Here is a 12,775-nt window from a genome sequence, read left to right as displayed (position 1 = left end):
CAGGTGGTCTAACAACGCTAATATAAATACTAAAACGGCCTTCTCTAACCTTTTTTACTTCTCCTTATTAATTATATAACTGTTGTTGCTATTACTGCTATTATCGCTAATATTACTATTATTACTATTTTTCTCTTTATCCTGCCCTACTATTATCTCGATTTTTGCTAATACTAACCTCTATTTACCTATTAACCTAAATACTAGCCTCTAGTTCTAGATATTACCCTTACTTTCCAACTTTTTTATTTTTTTACTATAAATCGGCTTTATTCTATAGGTTCTCTAAATATAACGGATAATAGCTAACTAATATATACTGTATTTAACTATTGTCTTGCCTATTTAGCGTGCGCTAAATAGCTTTTTATTTGTTTTATTACCGGTTTCACGTTAATTAATATAATTTATAGCTGCTAATCTAACTATACTAGCTTTAAATGCTTACTGCGCCTTCTAAATTACTATTTTAACTGCAAAATATAAATTAGCCAACGCTTTCTCTTTCTTCTCAGGCTTACGCATTAATAACTTTAACTACTTACTATCTAATTTCTTTAAGTACTTTGCCTATCCGGCGCGGTTTAACTATATATTAACCTTAAATCGGTTATTATCGGCCTAGATTTAACTGCTTACTTCCTTATTAGCTTTCTTAATATTAATTATTGCCTATATAAATATAGCCTCTAATACCTTCTAGATAAAATCCTTCTATTTTTTTTTTTTGGCGGCTAGGTTATACGTGTTTACCTGGAATAATCGGGCTAATAACGCTTTACTACTAAATTTCTAGCAATACACGCTAACTTCCTATATTTTCGCCCGCTGTATAATACTCTGCTGCCTTTAGTAATAATATTTTTACTTTTGCGGATTTTCTTACCTATACTCCTTTTTATAATAGGTCTATATATTCTATAAACCGCGCACTATAGCTCTATACGGCTAGTTATTTTTATAGGTTCCTAAATATTTTAATCTATTATACTAAATAGGTAAATACGGCACAGGTTTAGCGGTGGGTGCTAGGAAAACAACCTGCCTATTATTCTAGGCCTAATTTTTTATATCTGCTATAGCCTTTTATATAGATTTTTATATTGCTAATATTAATTTCTAGTAGTACTTAGTTAAATATATTTATAACTGCGTTTTAGTAATACTATAGCTATAAACTCGGTAAACTATAATATAGTACTGTAGCATATACTTAAAAATTCGGGTAAATTATTCTATAGCGTTTAATATAATTACTATAATAATTGCTGTAACGGATTTACAGTTTAATATAATAATAGGATAATAGAATATTAGATAATAGATAATTAATAAACGTGTTAATCGCCGTGTTAATAGCGGCCGGACGTGCTTTTAACTACTCTCACCGCTACTTAAACCCTTTCTAACGCCTTCTGCTCTTAGCTACCTAAATTATTATACCTGTTACTTAACTATATATCTAGAAAATCTATCTATAACCTTATATACCTGGGTGCAACTAGTAGTATAGTAGGTCCTAATTTCCGGGTATTTAGGGCTTATAAATAGCTTGCAACAACTATATCTATTACGAACTTTAGGTACTTAACTACCTTTCTACGTTCGCGCCTTAACTGCGATTGCTGCGCACAGCTATAAATATTATTACAACCCTAACTACCCTAACGCGACGACGATAATATAATCTAACAATTATATTATTAATCCGAATAGTGTATTTAATGCGTAATAGTTAATAACTTACCTGCAGCGTTAGAACTAGTAAATTCGGTTAGGGTTTACTATAGTATAATTTAATTTTCGTTTCTAAATTATATTATTGCAGCGCACGGTTTAGTTTTAAATTATAATATAGCATATACTATAATATATTTTACCTATAGGTTAATAGGTAGATAGCTTACTTATAGAATATATTATAACTTTTAGAAACCTAAACTACTAGCTTATTTTATTAAACTAAAGAACTAGGTACTACCTACTTAGTAGAACTACTAAAATATTACTATATTATTATAATAGTCTAATATACCCTAAAATCCTATACTACTATTAAATAGTAGAATTAATTTAACTAAAAACGCCTACCTATATAGTTTTATTAGCAAGCTCTATTTATATATAAAGCTATACCTATATTAGCTATCTACTATATAAGTTTATATAGTAAGTTTTTTTTTATATTTATATTTTTATAAAAGCTTAGTTTTTAGAAAAAAAGGTATATATTATATTATTCCTTAGTATTTTCTTAGTAGTTATTAAGGCTGCAGGTTATTATATATATAAATATTACGTAATCGCGGGCTAAAGGTTTTTCCGCCGCCTAAAGTTCTACTAGCGCGCGCTTAACTATATAGCAGGCTTATAGCTAAAGCCTTTTTTTTCTTTATACAACCTTATTAATAGTAATATAACCCTTTTCTAGCTATAAACTTAATAGCAGGCTAATAGGTAGAATATTAAATAGAATATTTATAAGTGCTCCTATTTTTTTATTAAATAGGCGGTGGGCTTCTAAAGTAATAAAATCTAAAGGTAAAACTAAAAAGTTATTAACTACTATTACTTTCTATAGTTTATTTTCTATTATAGTATTTATACTATACTAAAATTTAATTAAATCTCTATAAGTAAGCTTAGGTAGCTTTTTTATATATATTAGCTCTAATTTATACTTACTTTTATCCGGAGCCTTAATAATAATAATTAATAATAATAAGGATTTTTAAAAAGTTTTTAATAAAGGGAATTAGTATTATAAAAGCAGTCGCGCACTAAAAATTTATTATAGCTTAGTTTACCTTATATAAATTAACTATATATACTGCTATTACAGTTTTAAACTTATAAAATATAGGAAAACTTATTTATACTAGTACTATAATAGATAGTTATAGATTTTATACTACTAAATTACTAAGGCCGGGAAAATAACTATTATAGTTACTTAGCTTTTTCTAGAACTTTTAGTAAGGGTTAAATTTGCGGTATTAGAATAGAATATTAAGTATTTTAACTATTTTATAATAGGTTATTTTTTCTATACCTTCTAAGTATTATATACTAAGGCAGGGTATAGGTTAAGTTATTATTAGGGTGTAATAGTTTTTAAAAGGTAAGGCAATAATTAATTAAAATATAAAACGGGGTTATTATTTCTAATAGGTAGTATTAAAGTTTTAAGTTAAATATAAGGTTTCTATTTATATAAAGAAGCGTTTTTATATATAAAAGCTTTGTTCTAAAAAACCTTTTACTTATATAGCTTGCAGCCTTAAGCCTTTTAAGCTACTTCTTTAGCTTATAGCCTTAAGTTCCTTAAGCGCTTACTATACTTATACTTTTAAACTTCTTAAGCTATTATATAAACCCTTATTCCTATAATATTTTTTTAGATTATTTCTATCTACTAATAGCCTATAGTAGAAGGCAGAATACCTATTTATTTAATATATATTCCTTTTAGTTCTATAACCTAGTTCTATATAATTAGTCCGATTTATTTATTTATTTCTATAAGTGCCTCTGCGCTTAGGTGGTTTATATTTCCGTGGTGGGGTTTTAAATAAGTAGCTAGCAATGCCCTATCTACTAGGCTAGTATTATACTACTCTATTTCTTTTTTTATAATATCTAACGCTTTAAAAGCTAAGAAATAAGAAAGCTATTTTATACTTACTAATTATATTAATGCGTTTAGTTTAAAAGTTATACCTTATTCTTAGTATAAGTTTTAGGGTTTATTATATATAGTTTCTATATTTAACTTAGATTATTATATAGCCTGTATTCGGGCGCAATAATTAAACTATAATATTACTGGCATTTTAGCAGCTACCTATAAGCTGTTATAGTCTACTATTACTTATAATTATATTCTAGCTAACTTTTCTAGAGCGGAAACTAGCCTATAAAAAGGATAAACTTTATTATAAAAAGTTAGAAACTTATATAACTTTAAAGGCGGCTATAGTAAAGCTAGATTATCTAGATTTTTAAAAAAAGTTGCTGTATAAGTATAGTAAAAAGATAATACGTTATAGGTTTAAAACTTTAGAAAAGCTTAAGGAAAATAATCGGAAAGAGGCTAAGTAGAAAAAATAAAAGCATATTAAGCAGGAAGGCTTACCTTCTACCTTAGAAACTATTAGGTATTTTTTTTTTTCTAGGGTATACTAGGCACTACTAGCCGTTCCTTCTATTACTATATATTTTAATTATAAAGCAGTAGCACTCTACCTCCGGATTTTTTTAATTTTTCCTAGTTAAATAGTATACTATTACTATCTTTTTAGGCTATTCTAGATTCTAGCAGTAAAACTACTATAGGAGTTTTTAATAGTTTGCTAAACTTTTAACCGGTTTTTATATATTTTTAAAGGTGCTGTATTTTTTCTATTTAATTAGGTACTTTTTTTACTAACTATACTATTAGGAATCTAGGATTTACTTAACCTTATATTTATTATTATTATTAACCTTAATATTATTTTCTAGCTTAGTATTAGGTAGTATAGGTTCTAGTAGTAATATATAGAAAACTGGGTGTATTTTTATTCTATTAGGTAGCCTAAGCTTATAGTTTACTAGGCTAATAATATTCTATATTTTAAATAGTCTAATTTTTATATAGTCTAACTTTATACTTAGTTATTTTATTTTAATATTTTTATAGAGTAGGTAGACTCTATCCCCCCTTTTAAAGGTTAGTATAATACTCTAGTATTAATTATAATATCTTACTAACCTTAGTATTAGGAATTAGATATCTATTAAAAGCTGCCTCTATAGCTTCTTAATATTTTTAACTAATAATAGTGCCCTCTAGGCCTTTATACTATTAAGTTAGGGTTTTTAATACGCCTTTAGATTAAAACTATAGTTTATAAAAAAGGGTAATACTTTTATTATTTCTATAAATATACTATTATAGGCGAACTAGGCTATTAGTAGTAGTAATACCTAATTATTCTACCTGTAATTAATATAGTATTATAAGTACTATTTTAAAAAACTTTTTACTTATATAGCTCGCAGCCTTAAGCCTTTTAAGCCGCTTTTTTAGCTTAATATAATCTATAAGTTAGTGGCCCGCATAAGCTAGTAGCCTACCTAACCACGCTACTAAGGCTAAATATTCCGAATTACTCTACTATAAACAAATATATTTAATACAGCTATATACTAGCTAGCTGCCTGCTGCCTAGGGTATATATATATATTATATTCTATTAATTCGCATATACTATACCTAGGTTTTGCTTGCTATGGCCGCTTAGCCGGTAGCTTTACTGCCTTCTCTGCTGCCCCTTCCTATACAGGTTATACACGATCGGCTGCTTTTTTACCTAATAGAATACCCTTTCTAGCTATATATATGCGCTTCCTTACCTTCTTTTATTTCTAGCGCTAATTTTCTATACGCAGCTTTTTATTTTCGCTTATAAGCAGCACGGCGTTTAATATTACTATTTCGCACGCCTTAATAATTTAGCTAAGGGCCTGTTCTGCTAGACTTTATAGGCTATATATACGCCGCTAGTAATAGCGCTTTAGCAGAGCTGTCTGCTTTTATAGCTCAGCGATATTATAAGGTGTTTCGGCTGTTTAGGATTTATTTAATTATAGCTATAGAAAGGGGGGTAGCGGCGTGTAATATCCGGCATGCAGTAATAATAGTATATAATCGGGGTTATATAGAACTAGGCTAGTAGCTGTAAATCCCGCCCGTATATTGCCTGTATATAGTGCCTTCTGCCTAGCCTGCCTATATATAGGTAGGAATTCGTGTTTATTAATATAGTTAATACTATAGCCTATAATCTATTTAACTAGGCGTTTATAGAACCGCTTTAGCACGGAGAAATAGCTAATATCTAGGGGCTGCAGTAAATGCGATAAATATGCAGGTATATAGACAATAATAATATTATAATCTAGGCAGAATTAGTCGAATTCGGGGTTTATATAGCTATTATAGCCGTCTAATATAAGTATCCGATGCGTGCTAACTATGCGATTTTTTATATACTTATAGAATAGTTTTAGCTAGGTAAGGCCAATTTTATTTATTGTCTAGCTATTTTTACTAACACCGATTAACTATTCCTTTAGAATAACCTTATACTAAGCGGCTTAGTATATTATTACTTTAAAAATAACTAGAGGTGGAATTTCAACCCCTATTATATTAATATATTCGATAATTATAACCTATTCTTAATTGCCCGGCTATATAGTTCTAGGCCGGCCGGCACAGTCTATTTTAGTAATAACCCGGGCAGTTATAATAACACCTATTTAGCAGCCGGTCTTATTAAAATTCTAGGTGTTTTTATTAAAAATTCTATATTATATCTTAATATCTTACACGCGTTTAAACTAGGCCCGAATAAGCACAGGATTTTCGTATTTAGCACGCTAATAGTCGTATTTACGATTAAATTTAGATTTTAGGTTATTATAGCGGCTAATAAAATTTCGCACCTAGTTCTAGCCGATAGTAAAAGGGGTATTCTATATAACGCGTTAGCTAGCTAGAATACTAGCTATCTGCTGTATAGTAGTAATACAGGGCGGTATACTATACTAGTTTATTAACAAAATCCTCTATATAAAAACCTTTTTTTATATAGGTGTAAAACGGCGATTTTTAGAAATAGCACCGTGTTATAGAGGAATACTATAGGCGCGACGCATAACCGTTTTTCTAGGTATATTATATAGTTTTTTAACGCCTTAGAAAAATATAATTTAGCTGGTTTTATAGGCTTAAACGCCTAAAATAACTTTACCTTTTTAAAAAATAGCTTTTTATTATTATAGTGCTGCTATTAGGGTGGTTATTAAACAACGCGTTGCGTGTTAAGTTAGGTGGGCTACTAGCTTATACGGGCTACTAACTTATAGATTATATTATAGCTTTAAGCTTTTTAAGCTATTATATAAACTTTTATTCCTATAATATTTTTCTAAATTATTCCTATCTACTAATAGCCTATAGTAGAAAATAGGATACCTATTTATTTAATACGTGTTTTTTTTAGTTCTATAACCTAGTTTTATATAATTAGTCTAATTTATTTATTTATTTCTATAAATACTTCTATACTTAGGTAGTTTATATTACGGGTTATAATATATTTCTATAGTTAGATTTTTACTTTAAACTAAAATAAAAAACTAGTTTAGCTAATATAAAACTTTATAAAAAAGCTTATAAATATAACCTTTAATATTATAAATATTATTAGTACTTTAAACGCCGCTAGCCTATAGTATTAGTAAATTCTAGCTTAGCTAGATAAAGTATAGTATATTATCGTCCGTTAATTCGGCTATTAACTTAGTAAAATAATTTTTTAAAAAATACGGAAAAAGCTTTATAAGTATTAAAATATGCTTTACAGCTAATATATTTTTATAACCTACGCTGTTTATTAAGCCGGTATCGTTTGCTTAGTATTATCTACTTAGCCGATATTTTAAGCCCTAAAGCGGATATCTAGCCGCTTATATTCCTAGCGCTAAAATCCGTTTTTAGTAGTAATAAAATAGAATTTAAAGTAAAGTATAAAATTTATAAGGTTTTTAGAGTTCCTAAATATCTTTAAATAAACTATTATAGCTTTATATAGGGGTTTATAGTCGATCTAAAGGGTTTTAAAGGCGGCTTAAGGCCTGCCCTTCTGCTTACCTAGCTTTTATAGCTTTTCTAGCTGCTTTAGGGGTTCCGGGAGGAACTTGTTGTTATTAGGAATAACTTCCTTCTAGTAGGGGATTTTGCCGACTGAATACAGACCGAACAGAGGACGGCGTGCGGCGTCGACTTCAGTATGTGTGACCTCTTCAGATGGGTCATTGTCCTTGGGCGTGGTCTCCTGCTCGGAGGCGGCGTATTCCTCAGCTGGAGGAGTTGTCGGCTCGGAGGCGTCTCCGGCTCGACTTTCGAGCGGCGCAGCCATGGGAGCATCGTCTTCCTCGACTTCCTTGGCTTTACCCTTGCCCTCATCTCGCCGCTGCGCGAAGCGGGCCACGGGGTGGAGGCTGATAACAGGGGCGTGCCATTCGGGGCGTAGCTGCATGGGTTTGACATGAATTGACTGGTCTGCTGGTACTACTGGTCGCTCCTTGGGCTGGTTGGGTTTGTTGATAGGCCTCGAAGGCGTGACCACTGGTCGAGTCGTGCTGTCCAGAGCGGTTGCGCGGGAAGAAGCAGCTGGGAGAGAGTTGTTGCCGGCCTGATGTTCAGCAGCACGAGCAGCTCGCGCAGGTTTCGTGTCGATGATGGCGCGGGACGACGCATCAGTAATGCCGGTAATCTCGCCTGGGTAGACGACGCCGGTTCGGTACTCGTCGGGCGTGTCGACGCGGACTTTGAATGAGCAAATGGCGACCTTGTCGAGGCCATGTTTTTTTTTCAGAGCTTCCTCGTACTCGTCGTAGGCAGAAGAGAATATCATATCAGAATGCATGGCAAGAGGAATATTGACAACCGCTTTTCCCCGTCGTCTGATCTGGATTAGCGGACGTACGCATTTGAAAATTGAACACAAAGAAGGGCCGAGTTAGGCTCAGCAATGCAATGGTCCGTATCCACACGCCCCGATGCGATCTGGTTGGTGCACGGCGGTCTGCTCCCGCCAGATCTCCGACAAATCGATCTCCAATCGGCAATACCTTTCCACGCTAGACCCACCACTATCGCTAAGCTCGCGATGTCCTCGCGGAACCCCTCCAATCAAGGCCTGTGCGACAACTGGTTGTTCCAAGATCTTCTGTGATTGATGAGCTGGCAGAGGCAGTCCACAATAAGTGAGCTCGGTTGAAGCTGCAAAGAGATGCGCATCTGAGGGGATTCGCTGGGTTACACACGCCGTCGACATCAATGTGTTTGAGGCGCTGTGCCATCAGATCTCAGAGGTCTAATAGCGATTCTGTATGGCGGTGTGGAGTTGTGGATCTACTCTTTCTAAATCACTAATGCGGATTAGTGGGCCAGCGACGCCGAAGCTGAGATATCGCGAAGGGACCGACTTACCTCATACCCCCTCTCGTTCTCATATCCTCCATCTTAGTTTTTTCCAGCTCCCATGCTCTTAGATCTCCTCCACCTCTATCTCGAACACCATCACACCGACACCCCCTCAGCAATAAGCAACTTCCTCATGAGCCCGAAGACTCAAGACCGACTAGAAATCCTGGGCTGGAGGGGAACAGCACCGACACCACCACCCAGCAAAATCATGCCTACCCCTCTACCCACCAAAACAAATCCAACGCCGTCCATCGCAATTGAAAACCAAATCGGCTTCACAAAAGTCCCCCTCGGCCTCGCCGGCCCCCTCACCATCACCGGCCGCCACCAGCGCGCCCCCGTCAGCGCGCCCCTGGCAACCCTCGAAGCCACCCTCGTCGCCAGCTGCTCTCGTGGCTGCAAAGCTCTGCAACTCTGTGGCGGCGTCAAAGCCGCTGCGCTAGCTGAAGGCATGTCGCGTGCACCTGTGTTCTTCTTTGGGACCGTGGACGACGCGGTCGCGTTCTATGAACGTGTTCCAGAGCTCGAAGGGCAGTTCAGAGAGACGGCGGAGAAGACCTCTCGGTTCTGCAAGCTGGTGAAGATCGTGCCGCATATCATCGGGAAAGCGGTACATGTGAAGATGATCTACACGACGGGCGATGCGTGCGGGCAGAACATGACGACGATCGCGACACATACTGCTTGCAAGGCGTTCTTGAAGAGCGAGGGCGCGAAGGAGGCGAAGGTTATCGGGTACCAGCTCGAGGGCCACTTTGCGCCGGATAAGAAGATGGCGTGGGGGAATGTGCATGAGTTGGGGAGGGGTGTGAAGGTTATGGCGTGGGCGACGCTGACGAATGAGGTATGTAAGAAGGTGCTGAAATGTAGTACTGCTGCGTTGCATAGGACGATGGATATTGCGCGTGATGGAATGATAAGGAATGGGGGGATGGGCAATTCGATCAATACGGCGAATGTTATGGCGGCAATGTTTATTGCGTGTGGGCAGGATGTGGCGAGTGTGTTGGAGGGTGGGTTCTCGCATTTGAGCCATGAGATTGACCCTGAGACGCAGGATTTGACGGTTAGTATGTATTTCCCGTGTATGGTGGTTGGAACTATGGGAGGCGGGACGGGGTATGAGAGTCAGAAAGAGACGCTCGAGATCATTGGGTGTTTCGGGCCTGGGAAGAAGTTCGCGTTGGCGGAGACGGTTGCGGCGTTTTGTCTGGCCTTGGATTTGAGTACAGCAAGCGCTTTTGCGGATGATACGTTTTCGCAGAGTCATCAACGTTTGGCGAGGGGTGGGAAGTCGAGGCTGTGAGCGTCTCTGTCATTTGAGTATTACTAGCTTATCGCCGTGCAACACTTCATAGTAAGTGACTATTTGCATCATCAAACACGTTCCGTTATGGAACTCGTGATCGTGGGCCCGCGCGCAATTCTTGTATAACCGCAATCAACTAATCTCCAATTTCATCGCACACAAGTCGCATTGCATGCTTTTAAGTCTATCGTCCGCATCAGGGTCGAGTCCACTCCCGACTCTCAACCTCTTTCTCCCACTTCGTGCGCATCCATGCAATCTCTGGTGAGTGTCCAGGTGAGTTATGTAGTAATGGAGGTAAAGAGAGATTGCTAGGTGTGCTCGACGACCATGGGGCAAAGCGGATCTTTTCGAGGGCCGGAAATTTGCTAAAATCCAAATTGAAACTAATGCCCGTCGTGTCCTGGATGCCGTAGACGCAGCTTCCTTTGTTTATTCCGATACGGAGGCTTTTCAGCGATAAGCGTTGGGTGTCTAATATGGTTTGCAGTCGATCCATATCCCGCTGAGACCAATCCATGTTACGACGCTGCAGATCGTCGCGGTTGTAAAAGTCGAGATGCTCAAGAGCTTTGGGCCACCTCGCAAGTTCGGCGATACTGTCGAACTTGTCTTTCTGCAAGGGCAACTCAAGCGTAGTAATTGAAGAGGAGCCCCGACTGTAAGAAGCGCCAGGAAGCCCGGATTTGATGCGCTTAAACCTACGTATAGGTCCGGGGACTCTCAAAGTGCGAAGGTGCGGAAGATCCAGGATGAGTAAGTCATTGATATTGATGCCAAGCAGCACTAGCTCGGTGAGTGCCGGGAACGCATGCAACGTCTCAGGCAGCATATCTATACCTCTTGCCGAGAATTCAGGAGTGCCGTGCAGGATGGCTCTCCGCGCATTCTTGAAGCTCATAAGAAGGCCGGCATCTGTATGGGGAGGGACGCAGGCTTCATCGCCATCGTCAATAACATAAATCTCGAGGGTTCTGCAAAGCAAAGCGAGCTCAGGATTCTCGCATAAGCGTTGTCGAAGAAGGTTTACATCTCGGCAGGGTGGTATCATGTAAGGATCATATGCTGGGTATAATGACACGTTCTTGTAGAGCAAGTCTTTCGCGATCGCGCTGAAACGCGTACAGACCCCCGACAACTTCTGCCAAGCCGGATAGCAGGTTTCCGAAAAGAAACCCCAGTAATTGGCTGCTCCCAGGATGCTCAGGATGAAAATTTCAACAAGAAGCTCGTTTGGAAGCTGGAGTATGAAGTCTTTGCCCTCGGTTCGGCTCGGTGATCGGGTTTGACCCATTTGGCTGTCCAGCTTATGATCAGCGTAACATATACTGAAGTACTAGAGCTGATGTTCCATGGTCTGTAGAGTCTTCTGGGTTCGCATTGACTTTTTCAAAGGGATGTGAGACGCGAGAAGCGCGACGTCGCTGCTATTGGGCCGAAGACTGTGCGAAAGTCGCCTTGGAAGGTCCTATCGAAGATTGTTCTGTGAGGCGAGTTGGTCACTGGTGTTGTGTACACGGAGGGGTGGATGTGGAACAGTGGGTACGTGAGGAGGTTGATGAATGGGGGGGTGCCTAGGTACGGACCTCGAGGTGGCGACAAGGCTGCATGCTGCCGCCCCCTGGCAGCTAAGCGAGGCTAATGAGCCAGAGTCAATCACGTGCTACTGAAAGATATGATATATCAGATATGAAGAGTTTGTATCTCATCTCTTATAGCTACGGCTTGATCCATATCTGCCCCTCTTTAACGAGGAATATTGCTGTTGAATTTGCTCTAGTCACATGACCGATCCATGTCTAAGCTTCCTGACATGCATTCGCACCCTAGATAGCGAAGCGAAACGAGCTTTCAGAACATGACCGTATTTCAAGCTTACGTGAATCTTCATTTGATAGGTACTTGCGCGTCAACACCACTCCCAAGTCTCCACCTCCCTGCTATTCCAAGTCGTGCCCTTCCATCCAGCCAGTGAGCCTCCACGTGTGTCCTGTAGCAAAGGAGGCAGATAAATATTACCAGGCCCGTCAGCTGACGTACGGGGAGCCACACGAAGCTGGCACTCGAAATGCTCGAGAGCTGTGGGCCAGGCGAGAAGGTCGGCGTAGACGACAAACTCTGCGTCGTGCGTCCCTGGTACTAGCTCTAGTGTGGCGATCGGAGAGGTGCCGCGCTTCTTTCGAATTTCTTCGCGATCCTCCGCACTTAGTGATATACTCCCTCGAGGGGTATTCGATCGTCCGAACATTCTTAATGTACGAAGCTGCGGGAGGTCTGCAGAAAACAAGCCACTAAGACTGAGCGTTTGCAGCACAAGCTCGGTCACTGTAGACATATTCAATATTTGGCGCCACATCGCTGTAGCCGCAGGTCCCACCCAAAAATGGGGCTTCGGTATCGTGTCGGCAATGAGGACGGCGTTT

At 38.2% G+C, this 12,775-nt stretch overlaps 3 protein-coding genes across 3 annotated transcripts; 1 reads left to right on the top strand and 2 right to left on the bottom strand.

Moving 5' to 3' along the window:
* Window positions 1–7,658: 7,658 nt before the first annotated feature.
* On the bottom strand, window positions 7,659–8,139 carry BDZ99DRAFT_468004 (uncharacterized protein). Its single transcript, XM_033721147.1, has one exon. It carries the CDS (start codon window positions 8,088–8,090, stop codon window positions 7,776–7,778), a length of 315 nt encoding a protein of 104 aa, XP_033570869.1. The 5' UTR covers window positions 8,091–8,139; the 3' UTR covers window positions 7,659–7,775.
* Window positions 8,140–9,251: 1,112 nt separating this feature from the next.
* BDZ99DRAFT_399266 (hydroxymethylglutaryl-CoA reductase) lies at window positions 9,252–10,349 on the top strand (the record flags this gene model as incomplete). Its single annotated transcript, XM_033716126.1, has 1 exon — window positions 9,252–10,349. One exon carries the CDS (start codon window positions 9,252–9,254, stop codon window positions 10,347–10,349), a length of 1,098 nt encoding a protein of 365 aa, XP_033570868.1.
* On the bottom strand, window positions 10,329–11,910 carry BDZ99DRAFT_468003 (uncharacterized protein). Its single transcript, XM_033721146.1, has one exon. The coding sequence runs from the start codon at window positions 11,644–11,646 to the stop codon at window positions 10,549–10,551; it is 1,098 nt and encodes a 365-aa protein (XP_033570867.1). The 5' UTR covers window positions 11,647–11,910; the 3' UTR covers window positions 10,329–10,548.
* Between the last annotated feature and the right edge of the window lie 865 nt (window positions 11,911–12,775).

Source organism: Mytilinidion resinicola (genome assembly GCF_010093595.1).
Source record: "Mytilinidion resinicola strain CBS 304.34 unplaced genomic scaffold BDZ99scaffold_25, whole genome shotgun sequence".
Classification (NCBI taxonomy): Eukaryota; Fungi; Ascomycota; class Dothideomycetes; order Mytilinidiales; family Mytilinidiaceae; genus Mytilinidion; species Mytilinidion resinicola.
This window is presented reverse-complemented; position numbering and strand designations above follow the sequence as displayed.